Below are 21,458 nucleotides of genomic sequence, written 5' to 3' on the forward strand. Positions count from 1 at the left end.
TGTTGTGTTGTGCAATTCTCACAATGACCACTAAAGTGGGCATTTGTTTCTTAAAGTTACAGGTGTTGCTTCTGTTAGTTTTGGAGTTTGTGTGTGGGGGTTATCCCCCAGTGTATTTTTCTCTTTTTATGATTTCAGATTTTCTCATAACTTGGGTATTTTCCAAGTTTTAGAAAGACATATCCGGCCTGTGCCCAGCTCTGATTTCTTGATTTAAGTGTTCACAGATTTGGTCATGTTGAAAATTAGCTGTATTGATATTTTCTTATATCCATAAAGTTTTGCAAAACACCCTGATTTAAGCCTCTGTTAACATGGTGGAATGAGCGATTCAGGGTTTTTTTTTTTTAGTTGAAAGTGATTTAACTTTATGTTACAGCTCCTTCCATGGATGGGTTCTGTCCAAATAACTTTGGCCATAAACCCAGAACAGTTTTAGAATAATTGCAGTCAACCACAAAATTTAGACTTTAGTGGAAATTCCAAATTTCCATATTGAAATATGATAATTAAACACGAGTTGACATCTGGACTGGCTAAAGTTTCCCCTAACACTGATTCTCACCAATAGCATATGCCAGTTCAGTATGTATTTGGTTTACCATCATTGATTTGAATCACTACGACACAGATGTGGATGGAAATTAAAATATATCAATGAAACCAGATTTCATTGTTAAGGATATGCAACCTGATCCCATGCATATTCAGCCTTTCTGAAGGTGATCTTAACTGAAGATCAGGTGATCTTAACTGAAACTCAATTCACTGGGAAGGTTTTGTTTTGTTTTGGTTTTTTTTTTTGCAATTAGGACTGCAATCCTATGCTGGAAACCCATTCCTTAATTCCTTAATCAGAAACCCATTCCTTAATCAGAATTCAGGATGGGAATACAACAGAATTTACTTCACGATAAATGTCTTCATGATTTGAGCGTAAACTAGCACGGATGACAATCCATAGATAACTAAACAGACTAGCGCAATAGATTAAACAGGTTTGTGCACTGACGGTCACTACTGCTGGTTTGTTTCTTGTCAAACGCTCGCACGGAACAATTCTCCATTCGTTTTGGATGACGTCCTAGAATCTGCTGTTCCGCTTCACTTCGAAGGTCCGTTCCCTCCCACTTAAAAACCAAACCGAACCAAAACAAAAAAAACCCTTTCTACGAACAGCCCCCCCCCCCGAACAAAAAAACAACAAAACAACTGACAGCAAGGCGAAATCTGGGCTTTCGGCTGTGTCCCTCTGCTCTTTGTGTTTTTGGCGGGGCTCCGTTCAAAAGAGCGCCTTTGCTTTCGGGCTCCGCCAGCCCAGGATGCTGTAGCGGAGCGCGACAGGACCGGAGAGCGCCTCAGGAGGTCGATTCCCGCGCGCAACCTCCTGGCGCCCAAACCCGCCGGCCCCCGGCCCTTCCCCTCGCCTCTCTCGGCCTCTCTCCACGTGGAGGCGCCGCCGGGGCTCCCAGGCTGCCCTTTCCCCGCCCCTCCCCGCGGGCTTTCTTATCTCCCGGCCCCGCCCCCAGCAAAGTGCCGAGCAAGAAAAATGTCAGTGGAAAGTTGCGGGCGGGCTGTTCCGTTGAGCAGGCTGTAGCTGGGGATACCCGGAGGAGAAGAGGGAAGGGTCGGGGCTTCGGAGAGGACTCGCGCGGACTGGAATCTTTCTCCCTCCCAGTCTGGGCTGCTTTCTGGTTGCCTGCCTGCCTGCCTGCCTCAGTCCTTATCTCAACTTGGATGTCGCTGCAGTCCCCGGTAGGTAGGCTGCAGCCGCCTTAGCCGGTTTGTGCAAACGAAAGCAGGGAGGAGATCCGACGCAGGTTTGGATCGCTAGATGTGACAGGAACGATACTTGGTTTGGCTTGTTTCCCATTTTACTCAGGGGTTTCTAGTGGTGGGCTATGGAGTTTTTGGAGGCAAAGCTTAGCAATCCGCGTTTCTTTCCGGGAGTGGTTTTCTCTTGACAAGTGCGGTTTTGTTGGCAAAGTCAAAAGAGGAACCTTTTGGTACCTGATGGCTCAGCAAGCCTTGTGTTACAGTAATACCTGCATGCGGTTACAGGACTCTCCTTTTGAGCCAACTGTGCAAGCTTAGGAAAGTTTCCTCAGAAGTTACCCCATAGCTGTTCAGTAAGGTTTACCTCCAGGTAAGTGTGAGCAGCATCTCAGCCAAATCTGCCAACTGTTGGACAACCTTAAGGCATTTCCCCTTGGATGAAGCCTCCTGGGTGGCTAGTGATTCATGGATGTTCCTTGGCCACGGGGTACATTGACTTGGTGCTTCGGTGAGGATCCCAGGCTGCTGACCTTATGCGCATTCCTGGGGATGAGAGCCCCACGGATATCTGAGAGACTTCACTCCTAAGCAGTTGTGCCAGAAATGCTGCCTTAAGTTGATGTGTGATTCAGCGTCCCGGGAAGGGCATTTTGGCTGCCTCTGCAAAATAATGAGCTTGTTTCCTCTCTGGCATTTGTTATACTAACAAGAGCTTAAAAGCATTATTTGTTCAAAGGAAGCTTTCCTACATTTGTAATGCTTTTGCTGAGCTCCAGAAAATCCCTTGAAGCTAAGGAGGCATTGCTATGGAGTCTGATCCAAGGCAGGTTTACTCAGAAGGCCAAGTATTTCTACCTGTTTCCTGCGTAAAATAGGAATGCGATGACAGCTTTGGGTATCTCTTGAGAGTCACTCATCTGGGTCCCTTGCTTTAGTAAGTCTCAGTCTGTTGATGAAAAAGCTGCTTTTCTCTGGGGAAATGGGTCATCATGGAAATCTAAGTGTAGAAATTGGATGACCATTTTCCAGTCGCTTCAAGAACTCTTTGGTGGGGTGCAGGGAAACAGAGACATAATAATGGTGATTGTATCCCATCAAGTTGCAACTGACTTGTGATCCCAGGCTCCTGTGGTTTTCAAGGCAGGAGATGGACAGGTGTGTATTTCTTGGGAAAGAGGCAACTGGCTTTGTGATACACTATGCATACTTTAAAATGTTTACCTGCTTATCCTATGGCAAAGAAGACATTTGGGTAAAATGGAAGGACAGCATATAAACTTGGCTTATCTCTATGTGTGGAATTTGAATGTAGAAATCTTAGCTGTGTTTATTTTCATATTAAAACCACTACTTGGGAACTCTGTTGCTGGTGGGGGTTTTTTTAATGCTATAGTGTATTTGTACCATGCAGACTGCCTGTCTGAGCATTGGCAGTTCATTGGCACCAGAGAACAGATTGCCACATGCGAGCAAACACATGATGGCAGCTTGACAGTGGAAATCCAAGCCCGCTTGGCAGCTGCTCTTTGTGCTGAGGTACTTTCTGTGTGCCAAGGGGGGATGCAAATGCTTGCCATGTGCGGCATCTTTGACTTGTGGTCTGTGCTTTGGGGTGGCATCAAGAAATGACTAGATTTGTGTTATCTGTGGTTACATGGATTAGATTCAGTGCATCTTAGATTTCAAGAGGTTCCCACAGACTTGTGTGTTTGTGTGACAGAAAAAGCTTCATGGATCTTTGTTCTCCAGTGATATAAGGCAAGCTGGAAAGACCGGAACAAAATCTTGGATGGTTATTCTTGAGTTTAGATTGAACTCTGTCTGCTCAACTGGGCAAGCAAGGCCTTTCTACTTCTGTGGTTACGTTCTGATGTCACAATGAACTAAACTCTGAACTCAGCTTGCTTTGCTGGTACACCTCTGTCTCTGTGTTCTCTTCTTGATGCACAACTGTTCTTTTTTATCAAGCTCATTTTCATCACAATGTCGGCATTTAGAGTTCAGTGACTTGGACCTGGTTGATGATTAGTTTTGTATCAAGCTCCATGCATGAAGGGTAGACTGAGGGGGCATATATGAAGCTGCAGCTTGATTTAATATGCAAATGCAGCCTGACTGCATTTTGTGCGTTTCATTTTTATAACCTGCTTTTCTCTCCAATGGGAACCGAGGACAGTTTACAACAGCATTCTTTCCTCTTCTGTATTATGTCACAACTGCCCTGTAGAGTAAGGTTAGGCTGAGATGGTCTCAGCTGACCCAAGGTCACCTAATAAGTTTCCTTGTCAGAGTGGGAGGCCATTTTCAAACTTCCTTTGTATTCAGTTTTAGTAACCAGTTGCTAATAGATTTTTGTTGGCCATTTCAGATGGACCTGTTTTAGTAAATGTCTGCTTTCAGGATTTATTTACATGTTCATACAAACCCACTTGCATTGGTTTAGCAAAGTGTGGTTGAGCCACTTTTGAGGGAAAGTGCTTTCCTCTGTTTTCAACCCTTTGTTACATTCTGAATTGCTGTGGGGTGCTGTTCAAAGTGTCCATAGCACTTCCTATAGTGCTGCCCCCGCTTTCATGATCTTCCTTGGAATTTCTTTTAACATTCTAAGGTGATATAGCGCTAAACCAGTATAGCACTTGAGTGCTGTAGTTGGCACCATTGAGATGTCTTGATTTGAGTCAATGGAGTCAAGGCATTGAAAACTCTGAGGAAGATTGTGTGGGGAAAAAGGGATATGTGTGGGGGAAGTGGCATTGTTTGAACTAACCATAGTGCTTTAAAAAGGTAAAGGTAAAGGTATCCCCTGTGCAAGCACCGAGTCATGTCTGACCTTTGGGGTGACGCCCTCTAGCGTTTTCATGGCAGACTCAATACGGGGTGGTTTGCCAGTGCCTTCCCCAGTCATTACCGTTTATCCCCCAGCAAGCTGGGTACTCATTTTACCGACCTCGGAAGGATGGAAGGCTGAGTCAACCTTGAGCCGGCTGCTGGGATTGAACTCCCAACCTCATAGGCAAAGCTTTCAGGCGGCTGCCTTACCACTCTGTGCCACAAGAGGCTCTTAGTGCTTTAGAGAAGGCTAATTAATGGAAGGAAATTTGATGAAACCCCCACCCCTGTATCAGTTTACTTGAAATTGGGCCAACAGTGTGTAACATCCAGTCTAGAACAGTAATATGAAAATCTTTGCAACTGGAACCTGGCTCTCCAGATCCTAGGCTAATGCTAACCACTGTAGTACACTGGCTCTCCATATGTGTTTCACTTGTGTATACCTTAGATGCACATCAAATCGACTTTGGTGTTAATGATGATAGTGGTAGCAGATCTAAGCTCCTTGGTTAGTGTTAATGAGAATGAATTGATGCATATTTGCTATGTATACCAAAATATTTTCTTTTCTACAGGTTGTACTGAAAGGAGGTGGATATGGATATAATCAGAGTTTTCTCCTTCTTCCCTTCATGTTCATTCCAGCAGAGTGACCTGGTTTCAATGTGAGCTGAACACTGAGCTCATTACCTTGTGAAGCTGAGGATTATATTTCATTAATGTAGGATCTATCCTCTTGTCCTGTGTTACTAGTAAACTTTAAATCCAGGTTTTAGACTAAAACTCCCAGGTGTAAAAAAATTAGTATATAGACCTAGAATGAAAAAGGGGTCATTGGATAACTGTGTTTGGTCACTATTATATTAATGCACCATCTGGAAAATCTTGGCTTGGGAGTTCCCTTGGCCACTCAGTTCATGAGTAGGAAAGTGTATGGAATCCTGGCAAATATATTGCAGTTTCATAACACAGAAATTTGGACAGGGCAGGCTGCATAGATACTGTGTTGGAAGGAAACTTATATTTGCAAGGTTGGGGCAACATGTATTAATAGGTTTCTTCTGATATTGACCTATCCTAGAACCTTGGCTTCCAGATGTTATAAGAAAATTAGTTTACACTGATTTATTAGGGTCTCACATTTCATGTAAAATAGCCCACTAACATTTAGTGGTTTGTTCTATATTACATTAATTACATATGGACATCTTTCCTATAGCAATCTACCCTGCGGTTTGTTTTATGGTATGTGTAGTCCATCTTTTTACCAACATTTGCTCCTCAGGTGATTTACAAAAGTTCTGTTATTGTTTATAAACCAAAGGAGTTGTAGTAAAACCTTGAGAAAGACAAGGCAATTATGACTGGTCATCTGCATAGTTTCTTATTCATGATGGTACCAGAGTACCAAAGATGATGAGCTGTTAAAAGTTCAGCCTTCAGATGGTCCTTTCTCTCTTTCTTGGCTCTACTCTGTCCAATATTGCTTTCACATACTGTTGAAAATCTACATAAATTCTAGTAGTAGTAGTAGTAATATTCATTTGTATATAATCATAGGTCTTTACAAAGTATAAGAGATAATTTTATAACAATAAAATAGAATAAAATAATGGAAAATATAAAATTCAAATCCATAGACGTATGAAACAGCATGAAGAAAACAGAAAGTCAAGTGGGTTAAGAGCCTGCCTTAACAAACATGTATACTATATTCAAAGGTATTTAGTTTAAGGTCTTGTTTTTAAACTTTGAAGCTTACATCAACAGATGAAACATCTACAATAATAAACATAAAACAGCACTACCACTGCAAACTGTTTGCTGTACAAGCACAATAAACCATTCCATCTATCCCTCAATAAACATTCAATACCCAAGTCCCCCTAAAAGCCAGTAATATTGGTGTCCTCACTTCCTGTGTTAACCGTTCTAAACTATTGGTAGTGCAAGTGAAAAAGCCATTGGTTGAGTTGAGAATGGTTGAATACTTCAATGATAAAGCATTACAAGTAAGGCTGCACCTGTACATGGATACTGCATTATCATTGCACTCTGGCAATCATTTACAACGGGATTGTTTTGTTCACATAGAAAAAATTCAGTTCAAAAAAATCAATAGAATAATATCTGATAATCTGTAGATGTAGTCCAAGAGCCAATGAGAGGCATGCATTTGTTCTGTTGGGTTTGTACCAGGACAAGATGATCCTTCAGGGCTTTAGAGGTAAGAACCAGCATTTTGAATTGAGCCTGAACATGAATAAAGGTATTTTCGAACAGGGACTGTGTGTTTGTGCAACTGTTCCTTGGTTAAAAACTGAATAGCCACATTTTGGCCCTTGAGGGGGAGGGCCCTCCCCTTCAAGGACCACTAAGAGAGGTGGGATGCTGTCGGGAAGTGCCAGTGGGCCTCTGATTGGCCCTCACTGGGAGGGCCTTCCCCCACTGAGGGCAAGTATAGGCTCTTCCCTGTCCCTTTCTGCTACAGTCTGCATGTTGCCTTGCCGCTGCCATAGGGGCCTGCCATTCTCACTGGCTTCTTTCCCATTTTGCAAAGTGAGGAGTGCGAATGACCTTTCCCCTATATGTTGAATAAAATATTTTGTTATTTTTGATCTTTAAAAAGCCTTAAGTGCCATTTCAGTGGTTTAAGTTAAAAGGGCATCTCAGCCCTTCCCCTCGGCAAAATTTCATACTGTAATACAATGGGTCAACCATAGTTCTTCAGAAAAGAAGAAAAGCGATATATAGAACTGATCAGTCAGAAAGGGAAAGAAAAACAGAGAGAAAATCTTGCCACTGAGTGAGGGAAGTGGGTGAGGTTATCATAGCATCATAGCAGGATCAGCTTTCCCCCATGTAAGTGGCAAAACTTCCATGGGGGGCAGAATGGGGCGACGGGACTGTTATATGTGTATATTGCATTTTCCAGTGCTGTAAGATGGGGTTGTAGAGAGTTGTTAAAAGAATCTTCTTTTAAATATTTGCATACTTGTAACATTTTCTAGTGATGAGATCAACAATAAGTTCTGTAGAAACAAGACAGTGATTTTTATATAATACAGTGAACAGCAGGAACAGAAAAAAGTAGTTAGATGTTCTTTGAGAAATCATAATTTCCATTAAAGTGTAAGCTAATTTACTGTCAGTAGAGTCTTAAGTGGAGTTACACTTTTCAAACCTGATGAACTTAGTAAATCCTCAGTGGATTTAGTAGGATTTATTTATAAAATTGTTCTGTTAAAATTAAAATGGAATGATGTGAAGTTGGCCAGATGTGGTTCTGCATACTTGGAGTACCTAAGCAGGGTACTCAAGTAGTAAAACATCAAAGACTTCATTAAATGAATTAAAATTTTTGGCTCACCATGAAAAGTTTCAAATTGGTTCATGAATATGTTAAATGAGGCATAGGAATACATTTCCATCTGTATTCCAAGCATCCACATATGTTATTTTGTAGAATATGCTTGGTGATGAGTGCTAAGTTTTAATTCCCATGTTTTTATATTTTGATTGTTTTGACAGCATTTAAGACAGGTGCCAAGTGTAATTCCACATCTTTTTGAAAAAGTTGTAGTGTTACATCTATTACAAAGCTGTCTGCAATTTAGAATAGCCATTTTGTCTCACTGATTGGTTTGAAAATGTTTAATTTTCATTTGTACATATGGTATGTCCCTCTCTGGATGCCTTAAGTTGTCCATGTTACCTGTGCAGTCCTAAGAAAAGTTGATTTCAATGGACAGGCTGGAGTAACTGCTTAGGATTGCACTGTTGGTACATGAGAAGCTATGTTCTAAGATTTGGTATGGCACAGCAGAAATTATTTTACAGTCCTTGGTAAAAACATTTAAATGTTAAATAAACTTGTAAATGTGTCTCTTTCTTAAAACTATGCAGCTGGCAGCTGGCATATCATCAGTTCTTTTGAAAGAGCCTTGAATGCCGGCTTCCTTCCATATTAGCTGTTTTACTTGGATTAGTTTATGATCCTTGATAAAGAGGGGGATAACATATATTTTGGTTTTTTCATCGTTTTCTGAGAGCCATTAACCTAGGTCATTGTTACCGCCAACATCCTGGACTAGATTCTGGCATGGTACATAATTCATTTTCCAATAAATCATGCATCTCAAGCCAGGCTTTCCTATGCTGTGGCTCCCCTCCCTTGCCATCCTAATTACTAATTATCAGTTTCATTTCGCACAAAATAATCTTAAAATGGGTCAAATTCAATTGTTGATGTCTCTTGGCAGAACAAGCTGACTTTCTGACCAGAGACTTTTTGTGTTGAATATTGGCGCTCAACACAAAGTAGACATAGATTAAAAACATTTCCCTAAACTGTAGAAAGTTAGATGGGCAGTAGAGTTGTTATTAAAATACCTAAATGCAGATAAATTGGCACAAAAATAGCATAAACACCTGCCGAGTGCCTATTGAAAGAAATATTTTCTATCTTCAAGAACAGGCTTTCTCAACCCAGTGTTTTGTGAAACCCTGGGTTTCTTGATGGCCCTGGAAGGGTTTCCTGAATGGGTGGAAGTTACTTTTTGTATGTATTTTAAGTTTGTTAAACTTTTCTTGGGTGATATGGCCATATATGGTCATGGTAACTGCCCCTCCCCCCTTACCAAAATGGCTAATGATGAGCTTGGATGGGGTGGGCAGGGGAGGGGTCCTCGGTGGGTGTGTACACAGCTATGCTTCCCAACCGTGTTCTCCACAATCATACCACTTCTGGGGTATCTTGAAGCCTGAAGAATGCTTTAGGGGTTTCTCAATGGTAAAAAAGTTGAGAGGCTGCTCAAGAAGAACATACCAGAGTTTGGGACCGTTGCTGTAAAAGCCTTATTTTCCACCACTTCCATCCTTATTCTCTGCAGATAAGTGGTCTTGTCTAGATGTTAGTTGGTGCAAGATAAGTGTGTAATTTACTAGTTTGTCCAAAACAACTTATGAAAGTAATAGCTATTTCCATTCCATAATTGAAATGTCATATGATGATAAGTGAAAGGATGTCCAGGGCATATTCTGGTGTTACTCATTGTCTTGTTGCAGCAGAACATAATCCACCAGTATCAAAAGCTGAAGCCCCAGGTTGTGTATCTTCAGCATAGTTTGTATACAGTTGTTTTTAAGTGTTCAAAGCCCTTTGTGTACGGCTTTTCAGTTGTGCTCACAGCCCATTTGGCAAAGTAGAGTCATAGGCTCATACACTATGAAGGGGCCATACAGTCCATCTAGTCCAACCTCCAGGATCAATTTAAAGTATCCGTAATAAGTATCTGTCCAGCTGCTGCTTAAAAACTGCCATTGAGGAGGAGTTTACCACCTTCTTAGGCAGCAGATTCCATTGCTGAACTACTCTAACTGTAGAAAATAATAGTGGTATTATGGTAGAGGTCTGCTAAAGACCACCGGGCTAGGCTTGGATGAGATGCTCCTAGACAAGATTACAAAGTTTTCAGAGAGATGGGACCTAGTGGTCATAGTAGATTTCAGTTACCCAGGTATCTGTTGAAAGACCAGCTCTTCTAAAAATGAAAAGTCAAATAAATTCTTGACTTGTCTTGCTGACAACTTCATTTCCCAGAAAATGGAAGGGGCAACCAGGGGCTCTGCTGTTTTAGACTCGATTCTCACCAATAGGGAAGAACTGGTTGACAATATAAACGTTGTGGGCACACTTGGTAGTAGTGACCATGTGATTTTGGATTTCATGATCTTGGGGAAGAGAAAAGCTGTATGTGGTCATACATGCAGGCTGAACTTCAGGAGAGCAAATTTTAACAAACTTAGTTATGTTTGGTGGAATCCCGTAGTCAGAAAAAGGAGGAGATCGAAGTCCAAGAAGGTTGGGAGTGCCTCAGAAGTGAAATACTGAAGGCACAATGCAGACAATTCCCTTGAGAAGGAAAACTGGGAGGAACCTAAAGGAATCAGGATAACTCAATAAACAGCTTTCCAAAGAATCGGATAATAAAAAAGACTCACTTCAGAACTGGAAGGAGGACCTTATAACCAAGGAGGGATATAAACCGATAACCAATACATGTAGGAAGAGTATTAGGAAAGCTAAGTATGAGCTTAGGCTAGCAAGAAATGCTGAAAACAACAAAAAAGGTTCTTTAGTTATATTCCAAGTATGAAAAAGGCACATGGTGAGAAAATTGCGGAGAAGAAAGTGACATTGTAACAGGTGATGAAGAGAGGGCTGAACTGGTCAATTCTCCTTGGTCTTCTCTTGTGAGGGGAATTGTGCTCAACATGCAAAATCATTTCATGTGATGAGGGATGGGAGTTGTGGCCTAGAATCACTTTAGAAGTAGTCCATAAACACCTAGTTTCTTTAAATGAAACCCAGTCCTCTGGGCCAGATGAATTGCATCCAAGGGTACTAAAATAATGTGCAGATTTAATTTCTGAACCTCTGTGCATCATTCTTGACAATTCTTGGAGAACAGGTGAAGTGTCAGAAGATTGGAGGCGGGCAAATGTTGTTCCCATTTTCAAGAAGGAGAAAAATGAGGATCCGGGTAACTATCAGCCTGTCAGCTTGATGTCTATAGCTGGCAAAATTTTAGAACAAATCATCAGACAGTCGGTCCTTGAACAGCTAGAGTGAATGGCTTTAATTACTAAGAGTCAGCATGGCTTTCTCAAGAACAAGTCATGTCAGACTAATCTTATCTCTTTTTTTGTGAAAGTTACTACCTTGCTAGATCAGAGGAATGCTGTGGACATAGTTTACCTTGATTTCAGTAAGGCTTTTGATAAGATTCTGCATGATATTCTTATTGGCAAATTGGTAAAATGAGGTATGGATCCTGTTACTGTTAGATGGATCGAGAACTGATTGACAAATCGCATCCAAAAGGTACTTGTAAATGGTTCATCATTTTTTTGGAGGGGAGTGATTAGTGGAGTGTCTCAGATCTGTCCTGGGCCCTGTGTTGCTCAACATATTTATAAATGATTTGGATGAAGGAATAGAGGGGGAACTTACTAAATTTGCAGATGACACTAAACTGGGAGGGGTAGCAAACACACCAGAAGACAGAATCAGGATACAAGATGATCTTGACAGGCTAGAAAACAGGGCTGAAATGAATAAAATGAATTTCAATAGTGGTAAATGTAAAGTTCTTAATTTAGGTAGGAAAAATCATATGCATCACTATAGGATGGGTGAGAGTTATCTTGGGAGTAGTACCTGTGAAAAGGATCTGGGGGTCTTAGTAGACCAGACACTGAGCATCAATCAGCAGTGTGACTTGGTAGGTAAAAAGGCAAATTCTTCTGCTTCTCTCTGAGGTTCAGAGGTTGAAGATCTCTGCTGTGTGAGAACTGCTCCTGCTCCTCCTGAGTTCCCTGCCTGGGGGGCCTCAATCCTTCAGCTTTTCTACGTCCCGTGGGGAGGGAGAGGCCAGTCTCAGTGTTCTTCCACCTCCCTCCCCAATCTTGTGCCTGTTGTATTCCTGAATGCCAAGGGCTTGGCCCCTAGTAATAACAGTAACCAGGATAACAAAAACAATGACTGAAAAGTCAGTTTTGACCAATAAGTTATACCCAGAAGAAAATTAAAGTATATGGCTTGAACTGAATTTTTTTTTTAAAAAAAGAAGGTTCTGTGAAGATAATTTAATCTGTTGGTTTAATTTAAATCTGTTGGTCATTCCCGGCCCTCGGATTTTTCAGTCCTGGCCCCTACCTGGTGGAATGAGCTCCTGGAGGAGCTACAGGCCCTGTGGGAGCTTTCAGCATTCTGCAGGGCCTGCAAGATGGAACTCTTCTGCCAGGTCTATGGTTGAGGCCAGCGCGCTAAGGAAGATCTGCTTGACCTCCCTCAGGACAAAAGACATTGCTATGAGACTGGTGGACTTGGGGTTTTATCTGCCCTTCCTTACCTTCTTTTTTGGGGGACAGAATTGGGAATTTATGGGGTTTTTTGCCTTATCTTATTGTCTTTTATCTGCTGTATTTTAAGGGGTATGTTATTTGGGGGTTTTATACAGACGCTTGTAATCTGCCACGAGCCATTGAGAGTGGCAGGCAAAAAAATCTAATAAATAAATTAAAAATAACTCCCATCCACTTGGGAAACCCTTCTAGGGCCATAACCCACCCCCTGAATTTCACAAAACCCTGCTTGAGAAAGCCTACTCTATTTAGATCACTGATTGTAGATAGGTTATGTTCTTTTAGTAGATGTCTTCTTGTTATGCCAATAAAGTATTCTGTATCCTGTATTCAGTAGATGTCTTCCTATTGTGTCTGTGCTGATACTCTTGCCTTGAGGCCAAAGTAGACTTGAGAGCATCCACAGTTCTGATATGTGGATTTACTACCATTTAAAATCCTTTTAAAATAGCAGTGACATCCACAATATGTTATGGAAGGGGGATAGAGGGAAAGTAAGGTGCTTCCACCAAATCTTTGTGAGTTCCCTACTGCACAGTTGGACTGGTGTCTGGCACCACATTGCTGGTCCCATTCTGTGGCTGGAAACGCACAGAGTTTTTTTTTCCCTGGAGAGGCTGCTAGGAGAAGGGAAAGAAGGAAAACTGAAGCTGGGGGCAAATGAAGATAGTTCGGGTAGACAGAAGAGAAGGAAGTGGGGGAAAGGACTTTCAGTGAAGGGAAAGAGGAAATAGTGGTAGTCATGAAGGAATGGAATGCTTCCCCTTGCAAGTCTTTTTGGATCCTCCACTTTAATATCTATTTTTCAACAGATGGTTTCATCTGCGGAATAATGAACATCTATGCTTTCCAGTTCTGTTCTCTAGACATTACCACCAATTCCTAATCTCAGGGTGCATATGTGATATCCTAGAGACACCATGGATCCTCTGCGAAAGAGAGTTGGAAAGAGAGTTAGAGGGAAGAAAATCCATCAACTCCTCAGACAGGGCTTATCCAGGGGGAAAATAGGACAAAGAATAGATATCCTGTGCTAGGTAGGCTAGTCTATTTTAGGGAGATAGTAGGTTAGGAATTCCTAAGAAGATCAAGGTGGGATCTTGAGATCAAGTGACCTTGATTCTGAGTCCTTGTTTCTGGGCCAGTGTGGAGACTAAATAGGGAAACTCCTCAGTTCAAGTGTTTCTGTCAGTGTGAGAAAGTTGATAGTGGAGGCACCAGTTAACCAAGAGTTTAGTCAGCCTTTCCCGAACAAAATTAATCCACCAGTCTAACAGCCTGCCTGTTCTGTTACTCTGAAGGACAGAATAAAGTTTGAATCTAGCGGTATTTTTAAGACCAACAAAAGCTTATACCCAGAATTAAGTTTAATTAGCGGGAATAAGCTTTTGTATGCAACCCAGCTCAGTTGTGAAATGAAATGCACACTGTCTTATTTGCCAAACAAAACTAGTCTTTTAATTTTCCTGTGGTTGAGGCAAGAAACTGTTTCAATAGGGTAGCTGTGTTGGTCTGCAGTAAAAGAGCAGAGTTCAGTATGGCCTGAGAAGAAGAGCTGATTTTTTGGACTCCAAAGGAGTCTTAAATAACTCCTCCTAAAAATAAAATGAACGAGTTCCACAACTCTACTGCGCCATGGAGCGGTGGGAAGCATTTGTTTCATTTTTTAAAAGAAAGACTCCTTCTAAGAAACTGAAGTAGATGCTTCCCACAAGTCTGCTTCGCGGATACGGAGCTATGGATCCACATTGCGGTCATAGCTGCTCCAAGGGAGAGCCACCTGGGAATATTTACATTTTTTTCTTTAAATGTAAAATAACAATAAAAGCATTTAAAAGTAAAAAATAATAACATTATTTATTTAAAAACAATTTTGGGCTTGGGGACACTCAATGGTGCTGGAAGGTGATCAGGAATTTGCACCATGTGACAATGATTGACAAGCCAAAAAAGAAAAAAAATATTGGTGGGAAGTTTCCTCTTCCTGTCCATTGGCTGCCTCATGCAGGTGCAAAAATCTGGAGTGGGCAGGTGGGGAAGTGAGCCAGAAGCTGCCTGTGCAGTCATGAGAATAATCAGGGCAACTATCCCTGGGCCAAAAATCAGGGGGCAGCACAGCATAACGTCCTCCGTGTGGTAGCTGTCTGGTACATTCCACATGGGCACAGAGGAGAGCCTGTGATGGACATTTCTGTATCTGGTAAGACAAATGTAGAAGGAGGCAATCTTTAAGTGTCCCAGACCATATACAATTTTATAGGTCAGAATCATCCCTTTAGCCTGATCTTGAAAACAAACTGGTGACTAGTATTATTCTATGTAAAATTTGGGTCAATTAACGAACATCAGTGTTATGTCCTGTCCCAATTAAAGCAGCCCCTGTAGAGTGCATTGCTGTAATGTGTTGTTGATAATGATGACATGTTCACATGTTCTATGGAAATATGCCGTTGCTGTAGCCTTTGATGCTTCCTTTCCTGAAAGCTCAAATATTTATAACTGTAGTAGCATGGTGAGAATTTGCCTGTAGAGGTATGCTGAAAACAAAGGTATCATATCCGTGAGGTTATTTCATGTTACATACGTAACATAGACCTTTTTGTGTGGAAGTAAATATTGCGGTTGTACACTTTGCTTTTAGTAACTCCTCCTCACTTCAATAGCTGTATCTGAAGCCAGCAGTAAAATTTCTGAAATTTTGTTTATAGAGAAAACCTTTAAAAAGTTGGACAAACTGAATGTCCATTGTACTGTATAAACATGCAGCATGACTATTGAAAAGCCAAGTTAAGTTGATACACGAGAACAATGCTGTCTCTCTTTCCCAAACTGAGGAATTCTGAGGGTTGGATCCTGAAGTGCCATTGCACTGGTATTCCAGAAGCTATGCAGGGAAACAGCACTTCAATTGACAGAGGAGCAGAAGGGGCTGTTACTGATTTTCTCCTTTCTCTGCATTCTTCAGCTTTGTCCACCCTGTTCTATGAGCGGAATTCTGTTCTTGGCTCAATGAGTTGCAGCAGGAGCGATGGGGAATTCCTGATGGTTACTCTACTAGTGGTCATGGAGTGCAGCTATAGGGCTGCAATTTGGCTCAAAGGTAATTAGGTTGAATCTCATGGGGACTGAAGGATCTAATGGTGTGGAGAATTGCAGCCTCAACGTGCATTCTGCACACTGTACACTGATTGCAAAGTTTTATCTAGTATCATATGGCAAATCACTGACATTTAAATTTTTTTACTCCCTTGGCAGTTCTTAGTAAAGGAAAAGATTATTTATTTCCCTGAACCTGTGCCTCTGAAGTGGTCTGTGTTTACCAGATGAAAATTTGGCATGTCATTAGCAACTGTCATGTCGAATATGTGGCTGAGAAGAAGGAGGAGTCTGTCCCAGCAGAGACTTGGTAGACTTTTAACAGTGCCTGACTTGGACACAACCCTAGACTATTAAGGACTGGTTGTTGGGGACTGAATTCAAATATCATGTGTAACTTTTCGGTCCGGGCTTCTTCTGTCCTGGCCCTGACCTGGTGGAATGAGCACCTGGAAGAGCTGATACCCTGATGGAGCTACTACAGTTCTGCAGGGCCTGTAAGATAGAGCTTTTCCACCAGACATTTGGTTGAGGCCAGGCCAAGGAGACTGGGTCCCTCCCTGTATGGGCCTGGTATAGACCCTCATGTGCCGAACATCTGGTCATTGGATACCTCTCCCAAGGTCGGTGGTAGATTACTGTCATCAGGTGTGGACGGGTGGGGAGGGAAGGACATAATTTTGTTGCCAATATTGTTGTATTTTTATGGGTTTTTTTTAAATTGTAAACCACCACAAACTGGCAGGGTCCAGGAGTGGTGGTTAATAAAAACAAATATAAATTAAATAAATAACTGCCACTAATGAAAGCATGCTTGAAATTGAATCATACTATAGCCTTGTTCCTCCCCCTCCTTTTGACACTGGAAACCGTGTTACATATCAGCTATGGCTACCTATGATATATGAATTTAGGTAGGTGGATTTGTGAGAACCCCCCCCCCCGCCCAATTGGCATCTTACGTCCTGAGAGATGTCACACAAACATATACATTCTTTTCCTACCTGCAGTTTCCTGTGATAAGTTGAACTGCAGTTCAGAAGTTTGTTGAGTCAAATTAAAGCTATGTTTTGCTGGACCCTAATCCTAAATCTGCATGGGTAGCAGAGTATTGTGTTAGCTTTGGCACTGGGAGAGCAGATGGTCTCAGAAAAGCAATAAGAGGTGGTAAATATTATTTACAGGCTGGTTTATTGCTCATACAATGTGTGCGCTGATATTTTGTTATTATCTCATGGTCTATCTATATGAAATGACATGGGGCATGTTATATAATTCAATTTATTATCTTTTTACAGGATGGCATAGGAGTTAAATGTACATAGCATTCAGTTCTAAGTTTGGAGATCATTGCATAATGGAAAGAATCCATATGGCTCTCTCCTATCAAGAAAAGGATTATTAAAATTTGACATGTTTTAAGTGTTGTCTGGGTTCTTGTAGTGCTTTGCATTGTGCTACTAGAGCAGTGGTCCCCAACCTTTATTAGGCTGGGGACCGGCAGGGCATTGGGCAGCGCCCGCAGGGACCGCGCGCGGGCCACGCCCACGAGCCGCGCCCGGCCGCGCCCGTGGATCGGGCCGCGCCCGGCCGCACCCGCGGATCGGGTCGCGCCCGCGAAGCGCGCCCGGCCGCGCCTGCGGGCCGCATCCGTGGGCCGCGCGGGCGCGGCCCGGCCCTGATTCCCTCTCCCCGCCCTCCCGCAGTAAGAAGCTTCCCGGGCCACAAGCTTGCGGCCTGGGAAGTTTTTTACTGCGGGGGGGGGCGGGGAGAGGGAGCCGCGGCCCGGCGCCATGGCCTTTGCGGCCCGGCGCTGGGCCGCGGCCCGCAGGTTGGGGACCACTGTACTAGAGTACTGCTAATGGAACAGTATCTACATGGAGAATAAAGTGAAGCAACAGGCTTCCTATGTGAACCATTTTCTAATGGTAGTTTCTAAGTATGGCAGTGTAGTATTTGCAGCATTGGTTACAATTGGGATTGCACACCAAGTGAAGCTGTACAGTAGTGGGGCTATTATGGCTGGACAAAAGATGATCGCCTTCAAAGCCCTTGATAGCCTTCGACTGACATACTTGCAGAAATGCTTGTCTTGATATGTACTGTCAAGACTGCTTTGCTTCTCTGCGGAAAGCCTGTTGAGGGTGCCATTCTACAGATGGGTAAGGCTGGCAGATGCTCACTCACATGTATTTTCTCTGGTGGCTCCCAATTTAGGGAGGAGTCTGCCTGAGGAGGTCAGGAAGATTCATTCCGCAGAATACATGAAACAGAAATCAAAGTGCCCACCCTATATATATATTTATTCATTTATTTATTTGTCCGTCGTTCAGCGTTATGTAACATCGGGGTTATCCGGCCCTCCTTCCTTCCTCCCCCCCTCTAGCGGTATGGCTGGGGGTGAGATTTATTTTGCCATGTTCTTATTTTGTTGAGATTGTAGCTGATTTGTATGTCCTTTTAATGGGGTTTTTAACTTGGCTTTATGGACTTGTGTAACCTGCCACGAGCCGGCTTCAGGAGTGGCGGGGAATAATAATAATAATAATAATAATAATAATAATAATAATAATAATAATAATAATAATAATAATAATAATAATAATAGCAATATAGTTAAACGGTTTGGGAAGGTGTTGTTATAAAGGAATAGGATTGTAGTCCATTACCTACCTTTATAGTCTACTCCTTCCTCTGTTTATGGTATGTAGGAACGTTTTCTGTTTACATTGCTTTCTAATCCTGTAATCCTAGTCCCTTTGAATTGTTTATTGAATGTCATGTGCTGTTTGATTGAATTGCTTTTTATATTTTGAAATTCACCTGGAGTCCCAGTAAGAAAGGTGGGTGATAAGTGAAGGAAATAAAATATTTCTAAAAGCGCTATGACTCATTGGACAGATAGAGCAGTAGAAGTAAAGAGCTTTGGACTTGCTATTTTTGTTTTGTGCTGCTGCTACCCCCAGTTACAGCAGTGTCCCTGTTCCATGTGGGTAGGCTACCCCTGTTTCATGTGGGTAGGCCTTGCCCATGTGGTGTTTGGTGTCCCTGGCATATGCCAGGAGTAGAAGCATCTGTGCAGTACCCCAGAATATTGTGTTTTAGTGATGGATTATTGTGTTGAATTTTGTCAGGTTACTACTCAGTGGTAAAGAATTCATGTAGATTTTCTGATGTGCTTGTTTCTGCTCCTCTTGAAACATGCTAACATTTTTAGTTACCTGTTTAAATTTCGGGAATGAAATAGAACCAAAGCCATGAAATACAAGCAGATGGATTAGACTATTGATTTCAAATTGACCATACTTTAACTGTTCAAATGTATTATGTTTATGAGTAATGGTCACAATTAAAATAATTGTGTTCTTCTAGTTCTAGATTTTGAAGAGCTGGGAATACTGAATACATGGCAAAGAACGTAAAATTTCTTCAGACAGTTTTAATGTTGCTACTTCATGATTACGTATCAGCTGATGATGATGATATAAGATCAAGTAAGAATCTGCTTTATTGACTAATCATGGCTAGTTAAAACTTTCCCCTAAATATCCTAGTTTCTTTTTTCCCTTGCTGTTCTTTCCTTCTAAGACGATGTCTAAATAAGTTTACATTTTAGTGAGTTGATTTTTATATCAATTCGTATAAAGGCATTTGGGGGGGGATTTCTTTATATAGGATACATCATAATGTTTAGATGACATTTCAATAATATTAATTTCAAGTGGTGTTATTTATTTATTTGATGTTTTTGTAAATCATTCCTGCTGCTGGTGGGGTATTACATTTTGTAGATTCCTTTGTAAAGTGAAGGTGCCACTGCACTGTACATTTGTTCTGCTGCTTCAGATCAGCATGGCTTCTCACTTGAATCTGTCCTTTGTAAAGTGTTGATCTTTACATTGTTTTCCAGCTTCTGGGCCTTCATAATTTAATTAAAGTTTTAAACCCCACATTTCCTTTCTAACACAAGGCAGCTAACAAACATGACCATAGGTCACATAACCCACACATCACCCAAAGATTTTTGGAGAAAAAAAAATCAATTGCCTATCAGCAAGAAGCAGATTGTTTGAACTTAAAACTGCTTTCTGGGCTGCAGTGACCACTGGAGAAAACCATGCATGTAGTCTACAAGAGGGTGAAAAATAATAATAATAAAATACAGCATAAAATGAAAGCACGAAGTTTGAAGAGAGCACGTTCCTTTATTTGACGTGTGACCCACTGGTGATTAAGGGTCTGTGTCTAACTAGTTGCTCCAGAGCTAACTCCTGTCAAAGCTTAAGATTACCCCTGTCAGGGGTAGAAAGCAGATAGATTTCATTCCACTCTAGTCTCTCTGCCATTGCCCTGTAGAAAGCCCGAACCAAAGTCGATGCCAAAGGGCTGGGTACCAAAGAGGGTGATGATTCTTCTCCGGCCTGATGGTGGCCTCTGGCCCATTATTTCACTTTCGTTCTACTGAGACTTGGAAGTTGCCAATGAAGAATGGTGTCTGCAAGTCAGAAAAATAGAAATAAGGAGAGTGAGGGTGAAGGGAGAGGAGGTTTGAAGGCTTGATCTAGTTACAGTGCACCCCTGTGGTTTCATGGCTGTAGTGAAGAGAAAACAGTTCATCCAGCTATCAGCCCCCACTCAACTCCTAGAAACTTAAATTAGGTGGTAGCTATGAGGCAGGCCTCAGCAAAATCCAAATAAGATATTAGCCATAGAAATCCAATACTGTTGCCTAGTTGCATGTCTCGGATTCCCTCAAGAATTCTAAGCTACTGAGGCCAAAGTTTATGTTTATTTTAATGGCACTTTAAATCATGGTCTTGTATTATGGTCACTGGAAGTGATATACATATGTAGAAAGTAGGAGGAAAAACAATTTCTGAGGAAACATGAGCAATCCATTTCAGTTTTGATGCAAATGAATTTGTTTTTTGGGGGGTTTGTTTTTTATTTGGATCTGGAACAAAAAATAAAATGATTATCTTATGGTAAATCTGTAACGTAATGGTAAATCATAGTGTGGTGATTGTGAATATGGATTTCTGAGTTCTCCTTCCTTTTATATTTTATTTATAGTTATTTGCTCTAGGTTCACTCAGTCGTAAAGCTCTTGAGACAGTATGCAAATCATATTTTAAAAGAGCATGAAACCAATTAACTATTTTCATTAAAATATCACCTATTAACCTATTATGAAAAATAACCATAGCAATGAAAGCAGAGCAATTAATCAGCACCATTGTTTGGCAGTAAGGAGCAACAGAAATACAATATTGTTACTATATAAAGAGCAGTTATATAAAAATGTCAAAAAATGTCACAGACTAAAATGCAGATAAAAATTTTAAATATAAAAATATTACCAACTTCAAAACCCGTCCTAAGGAGATGAGCTTTTGTGAGTCATTGCTCACTTCTTCAGAGTGAAGAAGTTAACAGTGACTCATGAAAGCTCATGTCCTTTGTGAGTCTTTAAGGTGCTACTGGACTCCTGCTCCTTTCTGTTGCTATGGAAGATGAGTTGGTTTTTATGTGCTGCTTTTCTGTACCAGGAGTCTCAAAGCAGCTTACAATCACCTCCCCTTTCTTCTCCCCACAACAGACACCCTGTGAGGTGGGTGAGGCTGAGAGAGCCCCGATATCACTGCTCGGTCAGAACAGCTCTATCAGTGCTGTGGTGAGCCCAAGTTGACTACATGTGAAGGAGCGGGGAATCAAATCTGGCTCACCAGATTAGAAGCTGCTGCTCTTAACCACTAGACCAAGCTGACTCCTAGACAGACTAACGTGACTACCCATCCTAATCTGCCTCGGGGGATTTAAGGAAG

The 21,458-nt window shown here is 41.6% G+C and overlaps 1 protein-coding gene across 1 annotated transcript in view; it reads left to right on the forward strand.

The window, feature by feature from the left end:
• Nucleotides 1-1,517: 1,517 nt before the first annotated feature.
• Nucleotides 1,518-21,458, forward strand: part of LOC143822911 (uncharacterized) — a 123,037-nt gene continuing 103,096 nt past the window's right edge. The window contains exons 1-2 of the mRNA XM_077308635.1: nucleotides 1,518-1,755; nucleotides 19,006-19,127. Coding sequence (XP_077164750.1) covers nucleotides 19,040-19,127 — 88 coding nt within the window. The 5' untranslated portion in view covers nucleotides 1,518-1,755; nucleotides 19,006-19,039. The remainder of the gene's footprint in view (nucleotides 1,756-19,005; nucleotides 19,128-21,458) is intronic.

This window comes from Paroedura picta, chromosome 1, assembly GCF_049243985.1.
Source record: "Paroedura picta isolate Pp20150507F chromosome 1, Ppicta_v3.0, whole genome shotgun sequence".
Lineage (NCBI taxonomy): Eukaryota > Metazoa > Chordata > Lepidosauria > Squamata > Gekkonidae > Paroedura > Paroedura picta.